At 40.7% G+C, this 16,341-nt stretch overlaps 1 protein-coding gene across 3 annotated transcripts in view; it reads left to right on the top strand.

Annotated features, from left to right (window-relative positions):
* Nucleotides 1–16,341, top strand: part of CARMIL1 (capping protein regulator and myosin 1 linker 1) — a 295,265-nt gene that overhangs the window by 257,432 nt on the left and 21,492 nt on the right. For 2 of the 3 annotated variants that reach the window (XM_075585565.1, XM_075585567.1), the window contains 4 exons: nucleotides 5,483–5,500; nucleotides 11,401–11,467; nucleotides 11,898–12,094; nucleotides 14,316–14,425. In XM_075585565.1, the coding sequence (XP_075441680.1) occupies nucleotides 5,483–5,500; nucleotides 11,401–11,467; nucleotides 11,898–12,094; nucleotides 14,316–14,425 (392 nt within the window). The remainder of the gene's footprint in view (nucleotides 1–5,482; nucleotides 5,501–11,400; nucleotides 11,468–11,897; nucleotides 12,095–14,315; nucleotides 14,426–16,341) is intronic. The other variant, XM_075585566.1, reaches the window with a different exon arrangement.

Below are 16,341 nucleotides of genomic sequence, written 5' to 3'. Positions count from 1 at the left end.
CATTTGGCAGGAACTGCATTAGGCAGTGAGGCATTTAAAGTGAGGTTTTTAAGTGATACAGTTAGACTACAGTTAGACTAGAGGTGACTGGGGACTGCTTCTTTCTGCAAACTCTTTAACTCAAGACAACAAATGGTAAGCTATTCAGATCACACTATGATCCCATGCTTGTTAGCCTGCATAGTTTAACCCCCCACCCCTTTACAACTTCTTTCACTGCAGCCTCTCCCAAAACTGACTGCACAAAACACTGAAACCCTGACTTGACCCTAGCATTGCAATGCAGCAAAACACATGACAAGGTACAGGCCCACCCCTGCTGTTTAGTCTGCACACACTCACTCTGCTCATAACAGCTCCATGCAACACTGCCTACCTCTGGCATCATGAACCTGCTATGTCTTCTAACTTTTTTCTTTCTCCTGGCCTCATGGAGATGTTACTCCCTCTATCCACTACAAACTCCTCCATCCTGGCCCGCACCCAACATCACCATACACCCTGGACTACTCAAAAGCCTTGCACTATCTACTGAATGTTGGTGGAGAACTCTAAAAACCAGCACACCAACCACTGCTCACTCTAATGGAAAACACCACAAATTTACAACTTGTAAACAACTACCCAAATTTCTTCTCATACTATTACTCTCTCTAGCAGGTGATATTGAAACTAACCCAGGTCCTCCCATTTCAGCTCTGTCCCATGCCCCTGAGAATTCCACCTTTAAATTCCAAAAAGGGCTATCTGTCGCCCATATAAACATCCGGAGCCTGCTGCCCAAACTAGACGAACTAAGGGCATGGTGCCTTATGCATAAACCCAAAGCCATCGTTCTTACAGAAACATGGCTATCCTCTAAAACCCCTGATGCAAATATCGCCATTCAGGGATACTCCATTTTTAGGAGAGATAGGTCAAAGAGAGGAGGAGGGGTGTTATTTTATATTGCAGACACCTTACAATTTACACTGCTACATTGCCCACCAAGTCCACCCTCTTTTGAAACTCTAGTTGGCAAAATCTGCCTCCCCTTTTCTAAGCCCATCTTGCTTGCTGGCATCTACCGCCCCCCTAAAGCCCTTCCACAATCCTTGACTGATATCACCCAATTTCTTGCCTCCATTTCCTCTCTGAATGAGAAGAGTGAGCTGCTAGTTCTTGGGGATTTCAACTTCAATTGGCTTGACCCTAAAAACCACAAAATCCAGATACAACTCAAGTCACTTAACCTATCGCAACTCATTTCCCAACCCACACGAATAAACCTGAAGTCGCATAACCATTCCTTGCTAGACTGGATTCTCTCCTCAAACCCCAGCAGAATCCAATCCTCTGGCATCCTTCCTGACATTTTCAGTGACCATGCAATAGTGTACTGTGTAAGGAAAATTAAACCGCCCCATTCAAGCCCCAAAGTTCTCCTAACTAGAACATTTAAAAACTTTAACCCACAACAGTTTCTGGATGACCTTACCAACTGCCCATGGCACAGAATCGATTTAATTCCCGACCCTGATTCTGCGCTCGACTATTTCCAATCCGAGTTCTTAAAACTCTGCGATACCCATGCTCCACTACGCAAAATAAGGGTACGGGGGGCCCACCTTCCATGGGTTACACCTGACCTTATAGCACTCTACCAGTTCAGGGATGCCTTGTGGAAAAGCTACAAAGTAACTGGCACTACCAAGGATCTCAATCACTACAGATGCCTGCGGAACGTGTGCACAAGGCAAACAAGGCATGCAAAAGCACAATATTACTCTGACAATCTCCTCCAGAATACATCAAACCCAGCTAATTTCTGGAAGGTTATCAACAATATATTCCAGCCTCCTAACCATCAACAACCAAGTAATATCACTAAGGGGGATATTACTCTGACAAACCCCACTGACATTGCAAATGCATTCAATGATTACTTTGTGGGGTGTGCCACTAACCTATTAGCGAAACGCAGCACAAACCCCAAACCTGAATCTCATCCTGGGAGTACCCCTATAGTCCCACCCCCTCCCAACACTGCCCACAATTTTCAATTTAGCCCAGTATCTGAAGAGGAGATTACACAAGCGCTCCTCAAACTAAAACTAAGCAGCCAATGTGGACCCGACTTACTACAATCTAGGTTCCTACGACTTGGTGCCCCAGCCATTGCCAAACCAATTGCGTCGATAGTCAACTCTATCCTGTCTGCAGGCCATATCCCTAAGACCTGGAAAACTGCCAGAGTTGTCCCAATCTTCAAAAGTGGGGACAAAAACACTGTCTCAAACTACAGGCCAATCTCACTTCTCCCAATTCTATCCAAAGTTATGGAAAAATGTGTCCACTCCCAATTAAGCGAGTTCTACACCAAGACAAATTTCCCTAGCCAATTCCAGTCTGGGTTTCGTCCCAAACACTCCACCGTAACTACCCTGCTAAAAGTTTGCAATGAAATCCAGTGTGGAATGGAACGGGGACAACTCACTGGTGCAGTATTCCTAGATTTTGCAAAGGCTTTTGACACAGTTGATCATGCTATCCTGCTTAACAAACTCCAGAGCTCTGGAATAGGGAAACATGCTTTAAACTGGTTTCAGTCCTACCTATCAGGAAGATCCCAACATGTGTCCATCTCAGGCTCTAACTCCAACCCCCTGGATATCACCTGTGGTGTCCCGCAAGGCTCTGTTCTGGGGCCCCTACTCTTCTCAGTGTTCATTAATGATCTTCCCACAGCTTGTAAGGAAGCCTCAATACACATGTATGCAGATGACACAATCCTGTATGCACACAGCCATAGCCTCTCTGACCTTCAACACATACTTCAGTCTGACTTTTTGAGACTCGAAAACTGGATTTCCCAAAACAAACTGTTTTTAAACACTGACAAGACTGTAACAATGGTATTTGGGACCAAGACTAAATTTGTAAAGCTTCCAGTGACTGAGCTCCTGATTAGAACCAACGCTAAAACCACCCTAACACCTGTCACTAGTTTTAAATACCTGGGCTTATGGTTTGACTCCCACTTAACATTCGGGATGCACATTGATACCCTGACAACCAAGACCTATGCCAAACTAGGGGTACTTTACAGGAACAAATCCTCCCTAAGTCTCCTGGTCAGAAAGCGTATTGCACAGCAGATGCTAATGCCAATTATTGACTATGGAGACATAGTATATGGCTCGGCTCCTCAAACCCACCTTAGCAAACTTGACACCCTCTACAATTCAATTTGTCGTTTTGTTCTCCAATGCAACTACAACACACATCACTGCGAAATGCTCAAAGAACTAGATTGGTCATCACTAGAGTCTAGGCGCAAAGTTCACCTTTCCTGTCTCACCCTCAAATACTTTCTGGGCAAGCTACCCAGCTACCTGAACAAGCTCCTCACCCCTACCACATGCAGTACCTATCACCTGAGATCAGACTCCAAAAGACTATTCATGGTCCCAAGACTCAACAAAGTATCCGGACGTTCCTCCTTCTCCTTCCGTGCACCCCAAAACTGGAACAACCTACCAGAGACTCTCATATCCACCACCAGCTTAAGTTCTTTCAAATCTAAGGCTGTCTCACACTTTAATCTGGTCTGTAACTGTTTCATAAGCTCATAATATATATTTTCTTTAACTGTGCATGCAATGTCTTGTATATAAATGTATACCTTGTTCATTTATGTAACTGTATTTGTAACCATGTATTATTTGTTTTACTCTGTGCCCAGGACATACTTGAAAACGAGAGGTAACTCTCAATGTATTACTTCCTGGTAAAATATTTTATAAATAAATAAATAAAGAATACTGGTGTTCTTGTCACTGTAGATGGATTTAGTCCTAAAGCAGAAAGCATTGGATGGTATTCTACGCGTGTTCTACAGTGGTTTCCTTCTTTTATGTCTGGAACTTAGTGATAACCAAACAATGTGCATGCTTCAGCCCGCTTGGCACAGGAGGAGAAATGCATTGGATTACTTGTCTTTCCAACACTAAGGGCCTTCGTCTATTTCTGCTCCTGGGTTTATTCTGCCCTTTTCGGTACGAAAAATTCTGATTTCCAGTATTTGTGAATTTTTTTTACTAAAAACAGCCTGCATGTGCGCTTCGGCAGATATTAAATTATTGGGAAGACTACACAAAGACAAATGTGTAGAACATGGTCTGGTACGTCGCAAGCAAAGCCCTCATCAGTTAGCTATCATTTTATTTATTTCGAGAGTCAATTTCTTTTCGATTGGTAGCATCTGTAACAGAGGAGCGGTACATAGCTGTTCTCTCCAGCAGTGAAAGGTTTATAGAGGTATGGAGGAAGTATTTGGTTGGTTGCTTGCTTGGTTAGTTGGTTGGTCCGTCCGTTTTACTGCATAGCAGTACTCTTGCCACTTACAGTGTGAAATTATCAGAGAAAAGCAACACTTTTAGTATTTTACACACGAAACGCGTAGAGGTCACGACAGGTCACCCTGCGCGTGTGCTGTTAGGCTGAGACGGCGCTTGCAGGGAGCTCGTGCGGTGGTGACATCGCTGCGGGGGCATGGTCCGGACACTTGTACGCTTACCAGCGGGACCCGCTAAGGGGCTTCAGTGCAAGTTTCCGTCCCCCCCTTTCACATTTAGGCAGTTGTTCAGCTTTATTTTTAGCTTATATCTGGGTCCATGTATCCGGTATTTTGAACAATGATGTCTTTTTATTCATTCATTTAATTTTTGTAATGTTGTGTTTAAATCTAGTCTAAGTAGATACATCTCATTTTGTGTGTGGGTATATTTTGTTGCATTTTGTTACAATCACCCGGATCTAGTACATATGTGGACTGAGGTGGGGTTGGATCCCCTCAGTCATTTTTTGTTTTAATAAATATTTTGATTTTATTTTAATCCCTGGTGCGCACTGTGTGCATTTTCTTATGTTGCACACATGCATGACGCACATCTAGGTTGTAAATAGAATATATTGTTTCCGAACGTAAGAGAAGATTGTACAAAAAAAAAAGAATTAAAAAAACCTTGCAGTAATCGTTACCATTACTTTTGTCTTGTGATGGGCAGTAATCTCTTTACCGCAGGTGCAATACAATAAAGCCGTTTTTATTGCAGTGCAAAAAAAGCAAATAGTTTGAGTAGGGATCACAATCTTGACTCTTTGATTTAATCTTCATTATAGGTTTCTCTTTAATAGTGAGCTGTCTTGTCTCTTCTGGCCCTTGCTGTCAGAGTGTATGGATATGCTGTTCAAGGAGCACACACCCCCTCATCATTTGTCCAAGAGCATTAACATTATATTAAAAGCTATTGTACGTGAAGAGGAGGGATTGAAGTATATACAGTATGATTGTCCCTTTCTTCTTTTGACTTTTTAATGTCTGTTTTTTATTTTTATTCTTGGCGTTTTGCGTGCTTCTCTCTGCTTATTAGAAATGTTTTTGCTTCTTTTTTTTCCTCTTTTTATTCATATTCTGTCTCTTTCTTTTTGCTGCTTGGAGACTCTCTGCTGTAGAAGTGTAAGTATTTTATTTTTCAGTTTCCAGTTTTCTGTCCGCCTTGCCTGCATTTTGTGTGCTACAGTTACTTATACTGTATGCTGCATGTGAGTCGTCTTGATGCTTGCAGAGGTATTTTTTTTTCTGTACTTCCTGACAGAAATACAGCAATTTATAGGACATTGAGTTTTGGAAAAATATGTTGTGCTTCTGGATGACATGTCGTCGTAAATTTAAATCATTCACAGTATTCGAAAACAAACTCGGTACACACACATTCATTCCAAACATGCGTTCCTATCAGATGAGAGGATGTGTACCTACAGTATTTAGCATCAAAAGACCAAGCTGTATATTCTGTGCATGTATTTCTGGAGAGATGTTGCCGTGTCTTCTGCTTTGAAAGTGATGTAAAGGCTTGTACGCAAAGCAATATCCTTGAAATAATTAGTTGGTCTATAGCCAGGGTGGTCAACTCCAGTCCTCAAGGGCCACCAGCATGTCAGGTTTTAAGGATATTTCCACTTCAGCACAGGTGGCTCAGTTGTTGACTGAGCCACTGATTGAGTCACCTGTGCTGGAGCAGGGATATCCTTTACATCTGACCTGTTGGTGGCCCTTGAGGACTGGAGTTGGCCATTCCTGGGCTATAGGATATCTGATGGAAGGTGATCCAGTAGAAGCTGCTACAACCATGTACACCTTCAAGTCAGAATGTCTAGGAGCCTTAATACCACGTTCCTACGCATGCTGTATGAATGAAACAGTAGGGAAACAGTAAGATGAATGTTGCAGAATAAATGTATTCGCATTTACAACTGGTACTTTAATGGGTCAACCCATTTCTTTGATTACATTTGTTAATACTTCTATTTTATTGAAGATATGTTGCAGTCTCTAAAAATCTGAATATTTGATCAGGTCATTTCATTTCAAACTTCTAGTAGCCATACTGGTTCTGGTTTAGTGTAGCTGTAATGTAGGATGTGACACCTTTTAATGGATCAGCATGCACGTTATTCAAGTATGATATGTTCGTTATATCAAGATATAGCTGTATGAATGACTTTCTGAGTTCAGTTATAATTTACAGAATAAGCCTTAAACATATCCTAGTTGAAAGTTCTAGTTAGCCGCAATGGTCCCTGAGAAATATAGGTTGTGATACCTTTTATTGTATCGAAATAAAGAGGGTGACAAAGGACTTGTTGCTCATCACCAAACAAATCTAGTAAACATAAACCTTGTCAAGTAGTCCCAGCACTCAATTGTTTTTTTTTTTTTTTTTTTAACTAAATCTGTTTTTTTTTTGTTTTTTTTTAAACCGAGTGCTGGGACTACTTGACAACCTTTTAAAGGAAGAACATCTTTATAGATGAAATTATATCATTTACAGAATTTTTTACAACTCTGTAGAGTATAATTTATTCTATGAAGAACCCTAATGTTGGTATCAAATCCAACAGCAATCTACAAATTGTGCCCTAAAATTACCAGTTTTCTCAAAATCCTATTTTACTCCAGGTACAGTAAATTACTAAATAAAAAGTGCCAAATATCTTCTGTCGTGCAGCATGTAACAGTGATAAAGAACACTTATGAGTGCATTTACTTGACTCAGACAAGTTCCAAAACTTCCTACCCCTTAATCACACACCATACAGTGCTTCCACTGCAGCTATGGATTCTGGGTAATGACATGCAAATGAGCACTCACGGTATTGGACGATTTTATCAGGTAGGATATGTTTTGTTTGTTACACCAAAGATCAATAAACTTCAAGATAATATAATGCTCGATTAATACAAATGTATAAATATAGAAAACCATGGTGGCCTTCTTTGTAAAAAGGATGGCATAATTTAATCCTGATATTGGCACATTTTCCTTGTCGAGTAGATTTTTAGGTTCTAGTTTAACAGATTAACTCAGTGCAACAAGACAAAAGGGTATAAGGAATGAGAATTTGTAATGCGTATATCTTTCTTTCAGCCTGAGGAACAAGTTTTAGAAATTAATTTTTAAGTGGAATTAACTAGGGATACAAAAAAAAAAAATATTAGCTCGTTATATTTCCATTTCTGATACTTCCTGAGTTTCCATTCAAAATGTATAATAAAGGCAGAGCAGTATCAGTTGACCAGAAATTTATAGTGGATGTGCTATAAATCTTTTATGATGTACGGAGACTTACAGTAGTTATACTGTACATTTGGCATTTAATGCACTTGCTGCCATGTTGGTTTATAGTGCGGTTTGTGCTTTTGCTGTGGTAATATAGAACCTGCAGTATCAATATTTTCTTTGTTGTAAAGGTCAGGGGATACATTGAAAGAGGGGGTTTGGGTGATACGTTTGTCTTCGGCATACATTTTCAATCCGCATCAATACATGCTGCATAGATTTGGACAATGTTGAAGGTCATGTAAGATTGTATGAAACATTAATCAACACTTGATAGATTAAGTCAGTACTTGCATAAGAGAGTGCTTCAGAGGTATTATCACTATTGATTACATCCATGCTCTGTCACTGATCTCTTTGCTGCATGTTTGGGTAAATGAAGACTTGAAGACTATGAATGTAAGAGCCAGAAGAATTTGTTATCAGGACATTGTCAGAGGAAAATAAGGCTAGATGGCCCTATCTTCATATTGAGGCACTAGTGTTTTGCCCTTTACTATGATGTGGTGTTATCTAGCACAACGGTGCACAAAGTGGAGGGCGCCGGATTTCTCTGGGGGGGCGCGGGCGGTTGCAGAGGTCCCTCGCTCTTCTCAGAGGCATTTAAATTAAATGCCGGGGGATCGCGTGAGGCCTCTGCATATCTAAAACTTATCTTGACTGCAGGCGTCACTCGTGTCCATGGCAATGCGGCGTCAAATGACATCACACGCGTCAAATGACACTGCAGGTCACGTGATGTCACATGACCCCGCGCAAGTTAAGGAGGGGGGCAGCAAAAAAAAGTTTGCGCATCCCTGATCTAGCAGACTATTCTAAAATAAAGAACTCACTCGTTCTGATGGGGCTTCTGGCAAGCGGCAGCTTTTTCAGAGAATTCGATTTGGCTATTACATGATGCTGACAACACCACCGTTCTCACCCTTCCAAAGAAGGTGTGGTTGGAATGTATGTATGTATGTATGTCTTTATTTGTATAGCGCCATTAATGTACATAGCGCTTCACAGCCGTAATATACGTGACAATCATATAAATAACACATAAAGGGGAGAAGTGCTTAAGACATAAAAGTAACATTTAGGAAAAGTAGTCTCTGCTCCAAAGAGCTTACAATCTAATTGGTAGGTAGGAAGAACATACAGAGAGAATAGGCGGGTGTTCTGGTAAGTGCGTCTGCAAGGGCCAAGCTTTATGTAATGCGGTGTATAGTATCAGCCACGGAGCTACTCGTATGCTTCGTTAAGCAGGTGTGTTAAGGTGTGTCTTAAAGGTGGATAGAGGGGAAGGGCATTCCAGAGGTGCGGGGCAGTCAGTGAGAAAGGTTTAAGGCGGGAGAGGGCTTTAGATACATAGTTGGGATGGTGCATAACGAGAAATTAGGGCTGAGATGTAAAGATAAGCAGAAGAGTATAAAGCTTTAAAAGGCCGGACAGCAGGAGGTTACGTAATCGAGACAGGAGAGAATCAGGCCTGTGTCAGTTTTTGCAGTCGAGCAAGAGAGGAAAGGGTGTATCTTTGTAATATTGCGGAGGAAAAAATCTCAGGTTTTAGAATGTGAGAGAGGAGTCGAGTGTGACTCGCTAGGCAGCGTGCTAGTGCTACTGGGTATATTTTAGTACTTCCAACAGTAATGGAATAAAAGCAAAGCTCCCAGTGTCATAATAGGGATAAGAAGGGGATATATTAAAAAGACCAATAGGTCCTAAAGGCAATACTAAAGCACCCTGAAGAATTATTTAATTTTAAAATTACAAAAACAATAATTTTACGCACTAATACTGTTAAGACTGGAAACCATGTAATAATTGTATGTTCTATTAAACGTTGATTGTTTAATTTGTTATGTGACAAATGGGCACTTCTTCCTATAGCAGCAGGTCTTTGTTGTCTAATCTTCTTTGAGATGGATGAGATGGATCACTGCTGTTTTAGAACAGGGAGGCCCCCCCAGTCCATCACATTTTTGTATCCCTATTTTGGGATATTCAAAACCGGCCGTTGACCGAAAGCTACGAGTACGCCAGTCAATAACCGACACCTTTTCAAATAACATTTAATTCTGAACTTGGGGTGTTGAGGTAATGAATGTGGTTCTTGCCCCCATAAGAAACACGATGGGCGTCAACCCAAAGCAGTGTTGTCTGTGCATAGTTGTGACATCCTTGACTTACATTTGTGACATATTTTTTTAATAGTGAATTATTTCTACCATGGGTTCTCTGAGATACCACTTATTATTACGGACACCAAATGTGACATATTAACCAGAGATTCTGGTCACACCTATATATTGCATGTTGCGGCAAAGCAACGATGGCCATAGACGGGCAGTGGAAATCTGTGTCCATATCTACATGGTGATTATCAGATGCAAAGTTACATTTTCTACCTTCTCATAAAGTTTCCAAATTAAGCTGGCCATATAATACATTATTAAAGACATGAGTCTGCTTTTTTCATTGGTCCATTTTGTTTATCCCTTCAATGCTGCAGGAACTGGGAATGCATTTCTGTGCCACCCATTGCCGGTTCCTCTGTTTGTTAATAATAAAGGAGTCCGAATCATTGTAACACTTATCTGAGCAAATACTACAATAGCTGGGAAAATAATCTATCCTTCATAACGATATTAAAGAAGTCCCTCATTTGTAGTGAAAGAATTGCAGAGAATGCTATTCTGTTTATTACGGGGAGCATTAAAGCAGCAGGCCAAGCAATATCTTACAGTACATGTGGGGTTTAAAAAATAAATAATCAGTTCTGTACTATGAGAAAATACTTGTAGCATTTACAAAAAAAAAAAAAGAATGTTTTAAAGACATTTTGAATGTTTCTAATGTAGGAAGCATTTCCAAAGTGACAACCCCCTTCCCGTTCTGTAGAGGGCGGGGCTCAAGAGCCAGAGCTTATCTAGCAGTGCACCAATTGTATCTAGTAACTGCCCAGTCAATCATATTCCTGGACTACATTGCCCAGAATTCTGTGCAAGAACTGAATTAAATAACCCTTGGCAGTGATCGATTACAGGAAAACGGATCGATCTGCAGCTTAGCTAATCACTTGTCAGTGTGCAGATTGTATTGATGAACATATTTAATGGGGGGAAAAAAATATATATATTTTAAAAACGGCAGCGTGAACTGCAGCTTTAAGAAGAAGTCATGACCTTTTAATTGGGACACTTACTCAAGACCAATGTCACCTTCATGACATCTTTGACTGTTAATTTTTCATCCCATTGTCACGGATAGGAGTATCCTTGGGGCTTAACACACTGTCTTTTACCATATCATGAAACGAATCTGGTCTGTTATCTACATTTAAAAAATACCATCAATCCATATCAAAGTGCAGTCAATATTGGTTTAATTAGCTCACACTCTTCTTAAAGATTACATTATGGCTGGAGTGTTTCTGGAGTTATAAATGCATACGAAAAAGACAGAGGCGTCACTAACATGTATCTGCCATAAAAGTAATGCAGTAATGCAGAATTCGGGCATAGAACACCACCAGATTCCTCAAACAAAACCGTCCCATTAAAACCAGTGATATTGTCTTTTGTCAATCAAACTTGTCTGTTTTAAAACTTTTTGTTTTCTTATCTTGATGAAAAGCCCTCTAAAAAAATATATGAAAGGGACACGTTATAATTATGTGGGTTTTCATTATTTTAATAACACTATGTATGAGGGCACAGTAATTTAATTTTTATTTTTCATTTTCTGATAACAGATGACTCCCAAGTCCAAGAGAAAAAGTATTCACAGCCGCATGCTTCGACCTGTTTCCAGAGCTTTTGGTAGGTACAGTATACAGTGTAGTATAGTTGCATAGTAGATGAGGTTGAAAAAGGACGCATGTCCATCAAGTTCAACCTATGCCAAATGTAGACGACAGTTAAGAAATGTCTTCTTAAATTATTGTGAAGCGATTTGCTTTGGCAAACTTGACAACCCTTTAACCATTTGATAAACTGGTTCAAACAGACAGAGGGCGCTGACAAGAAAGTGATACCAAAAAATAGGTTGTGTTTATTTTCTACTGCCTACATATAATTCAAACCCGCATATTTAGATACAACTGTAGTGAACATTGACACGTTTAATTGATTTTAGTCGTATTTCGGCTGTCAATGGAGCGTGCAATACTGTACATTCATTTACAATTCCACTGGCAGGCAAGGGGTGAAATTGTTTGCTGCATTTGGCTGACTGATATCTGGCCTTTAGAGATGGAGTTTGACTTGGACAAAGCACTTGAAGAAGTTCCAATACACATTGAAGACGTCCCATACCCTTCCAGCAGACCAGACCAGCGAACATCCAGCGTCATTGCGGAACTGCCCTCTGAAGAAGCGAAAAAACTGGAGCACTTCACCAAATTACGACCCAAAAGGATGAAGAAGCAACAGCCCAGCAAAACTAACGTAAGATGAATGCCGTCATCTCAAAGTTGATAGCATCTAAAAATATTTTCAGTGACATCAAATTGCTTTTTATATCTATGCTGGAAAACATATTTAAGTAATAATCCCCAAAGAACAGGGCATTACTGGCCAATAATGCCCTGGCTGGAAGAGTTGAAGGTCGAGGCGAAGCCGATGGACTTTAACCCAGCCAAGGCATTATTAGCCAGTAATGCCCTATTCTGAGGGGATTATTACTGTTCTAGGTGAAATGTAGGCTTATTTTTTTAATTTATTTATTTTTAATAAAAAAAGAGCCACTTTTGTAGTCATATTGATTTTTATCAGCATGATTGTCTACATTCTTTTGCTTTTACTGCAAGTTTATTAAAAGAAAATTGTACATACAGTACATACAACCCCCCTCTATATATATATATATATATATATATATATATATATATATATATATATATATATATATATAAGCAGAAAATAGCCGTGTTAGTCCAGTTGCGATAGTGCAGAATAAATGAGTTCTTCAGTATTAGGTGATACCTTTTTTTATTGGACTAACAATTTATGTCATAGGACAAGCTATACACTGTTTTAGCCATTGAATCCTTTGTATATCAGTATTGCTAGACCTGAAGAAGAGAGGAGAACTCTCGAAAGCTTGTCCTATGACATAAATTGTTAGTCCAATAAAAAAGGTATCACCTAATACTGAAGAACTCATTTATTCTGCACTATATATATATATATATATATATATATATATATATATATATATATATACACACACATTGCAGCCCCCTCTCTATACACAAAAACACTCTGCAACCCCCCCTCTATATACACAAACACACTCTGCAGCCCCCCCCCCTCCTCTACACCCACAAAACACACTGCAGCCCTCCTCCACCCTCTACACTCACAAAACACACACACACATCAGCCTCCCTCTAAACCCACAAACACACACTGCAGGCCCCTGTAAACCCACAAAACTGCAGACACACACACCAGAACACACTCTGCAGCCCTCGTCCACCCTCTACACCCATTGACACACACACACACATTGCAGCTCCCACTACACCCACTGCAGCCCCCCTGTAAACCCACACACTGCAGACACACACCCCAACAAAACACTCTGTACCCCTCCTCCACCCACAAAACACACACTGAAGACACACACTGCAGCCCCCCCCCTCTATACACACACACAGCAGACACACCAACAAAACAGACTCTACTGCCCCCTCTACACCCACAAAACACACACCAACAAAAGACACACACACCAACAAAACACTCTGCTGGCCCCCATTACACCCACAAAACACACAACAGACACACAAACCTTCCCCCTCACTCTCCTGTGCGGAGCTCTCTGCCTTGCTGTCATTGCCTTGCTGGTGCTTCCTGTCCAATCACCTCCCCTGTCTAAGAGCTTATCTCACTCTTTGTAACTGAGAACTGAAAGCTGATTGGCTGAAAAACTTTGTAGGGTGCCCAAAATTCCGGGCCATTACTGATTGGTTAAAAGTCCAGGCATTATCCAATCGGAGCGCAGGGATTTCAATAATGCCCGGAATTTACCAGCTTTAGCCTATAATTGTTCAATCAGTACTATACACTAAAATATGGTTTGATTTAGGTTCATCCTATTGCACCTGGCTGGATGTTATGTCCCTAACATTGCAAATGGTATCTGTTGCTTCCTAATTTCAGTATGTCCTAGACCGATGAGATGGGTTTACTGCATTCTGACTGTCACATGTCTAGAAAGAGTCCTGGGAATTGTGTATTTTGAACGCCCTAGAGAGAATATGTAACCTTGTCAGTGCAAGAATGGCTGGCTCTATATACAACATGGTCTATCCAATATTGAAAGATAAATATGAACAAGTCTTAAGTCCCAAAAAAATGCGTACGATAAAATTTCATAATATTTACTAGGTTTAATATATGTGGATAAAATCTGTGCTTACGCATGGTGTTCTTCAGGGTGCCGCTCTCCATTTATCTCCCCATAGACCAAATAAATTCATTCAATTTCCTTAATTGAGAGCTACGCCGAAGAAAACTCACACCTAGGTTTGATTCCAACACAGTGATCCCCACACCGGGTTTTAGGTATAACCAATGTTGTTGGGTGGTTGCCTCAGAAATGTCTGTAACACAGGGCTTTGGAAGTTTATTGAACTGTAGCTCTCTGTGTTACTTATTTTAGCAGCTTGGTGCTGAAGCGCCCCCAGATGGGGAGCAGAATGGCCTCATGTCTAGAGTGGACGAAGGTGTGGATGAGTTCTTTAGCAAGAAAGTCACAAGAATGGATTCAAAGTAAGTTGCAATTTTGGGTTTAAAAAGCGAAATATACTGTAAGGATTAAACTTGAATATTAAAATCATTTTCTCTGGCATCTAAACTCTTTTGACCTAAAAGGTTCCTGCCCCAAAAAGCGGATAATTTAGAGTTGATGCATGAGGCCCAGGGAAAGCTGAGGACCTTATTTACTAAGAAGTGCTACTCCATAAGTCACTTTCTGACACTTCGGCTATGGCGACAGTCAGTGCGCGCATGTTGGAGCGCCTTGCTGCGCGTCTGCCTGTTTCTGAAACGATCAGTGGACTTCTGATTGCTTGCAACAGGGGGGGGGCGGTGTGGCGGGGGCACGGTCATGACGTCACGCGACTGGTTTGCCCTCATTGGCTTTACCGCTTCCATGACGTAGCCATCGCTCGGCCACCGCACCAAAAGATACATTTCTTGTCTTTTGGCAATGTGGTCGGGCCATTGCGCTTTGAGCACGCACACGGACTTGGGCCGGCCCCATAGAAGGCCGTCTCTTGTTCGCACCGCGCACGCCATCGCAATCACTGGGACCGAGGCCTAAGAGACAGCTTATGACTCAAAATGCTTTAGGCTGTGCATATAGTGCCGGCGACGCGACGTAGCTCGAAAACAAAACCATTGACTCCATCGCCAGCGCTTATAGTAAGCGCGACGGAGCGGACATTTTTTGGGTATGGGGTTAAATTTGTTTTTTCAGAGACTGTCGCCACATGTGACAGTCTCTGAAGCAATCAATCACCCTGTTGCCAGCGACGTCGCCGAAAGTTAAATTATAACTTTCGCGGGTGATGTCATCCGTCGCGTCGCCGTCACTATACGCGCGGCCTTGGGTAACGTACACTGGGATTCAACTGGGTTACCATCTTCAAAGGCAGTAACACTGCCACTAGTGTACCATTACGCTACTCCTTCAGTCCGCTACTACTGTAAAAATATTTCTAACTTAATATTGCTTAAGGGGGAGTCTTTTTTGTCTTTCTAATTGCTATTTGACATGCAGGGGGAATACATACATCTGATTATCTTGTCATTAATGTTGAGCAAACTGAATTGCCAATACCCCCTCACTCGCCTGTACAGTTCCCACTATAGGTGAAAACCGTGAAACATGGTCAAACTTTCACAAATTGTTGTCATGCAGTTTGTTTTTATATTGAACCTGTAACGTATTTACCTTCAGGTGAGCAGGGAAATATTGTTTCTCAAGTACTGCTTTTAGCAGAATTCTTGCAGTACTCTGGTGGGGGTTTCATTCAAATTCATTGAGTGATTAGGTAAATCTATTTTTGTCTTATATTCAATATGCTGTAAAGCCACATCGCCGGCCTGGAAAAAGAGTTTGGCTCCATTAAAATGAATTGAGTTAAAATCTGCAGCATAGGGTAGATGGCTATATAACAAGTTTAATGGCCTTTGCCCAAGGAGTAAAGGTAATCTGTGCAAATATGTAATTCAGAAACACTTTAGAAGTTTGACACTTTTGAATGTTAAAGTAAAAAATATATTTGACATTTTTTTTCTGAAGTGTTATCTGGCTTCCCTATAAAAATAACTTGCAAAAAGTATGTTATCTAAACTGGATTACTACCAAGCAGCATCTTATAACGTTTGTGTTGCTATCTGGGTACAAACCTACTGCACTTCCTAGGCATATTAATTTATCTACTGCGTTTGTTGCCTAGTGATAAGCTAAATGATTGGAAAATCCAACTGTGGAGTAAATGATTTAATAATAAATAAGGAAGGCTTTGTTGGTTGTTGCTATGAGCTTGTATGCCTAATGTTGTTCAATCAAATAGAATTTGGTAGTATTTTTAGGATTAGAGTTTAGCCACACAGAGAAAATCAGAAATAAGGACAAAGGGGAATTACATTTTCACACACAGAACTAAAATTACTGTTAA

The sequence above is a fragment of the Ascaphus truei genome, chromosome 2 (assembly GCF_040206685.1).
Source record: "Ascaphus truei isolate aAscTru1 chromosome 2, aAscTru1.hap1, whole genome shotgun sequence".
Classification (NCBI taxonomy): Eukaryota; Metazoa; Chordata; class Amphibia; order Anura; family Ascaphidae; genus Ascaphus; species Ascaphus truei.
This window is presented reverse-complemented; position numbering and strand designations above follow the sequence as displayed.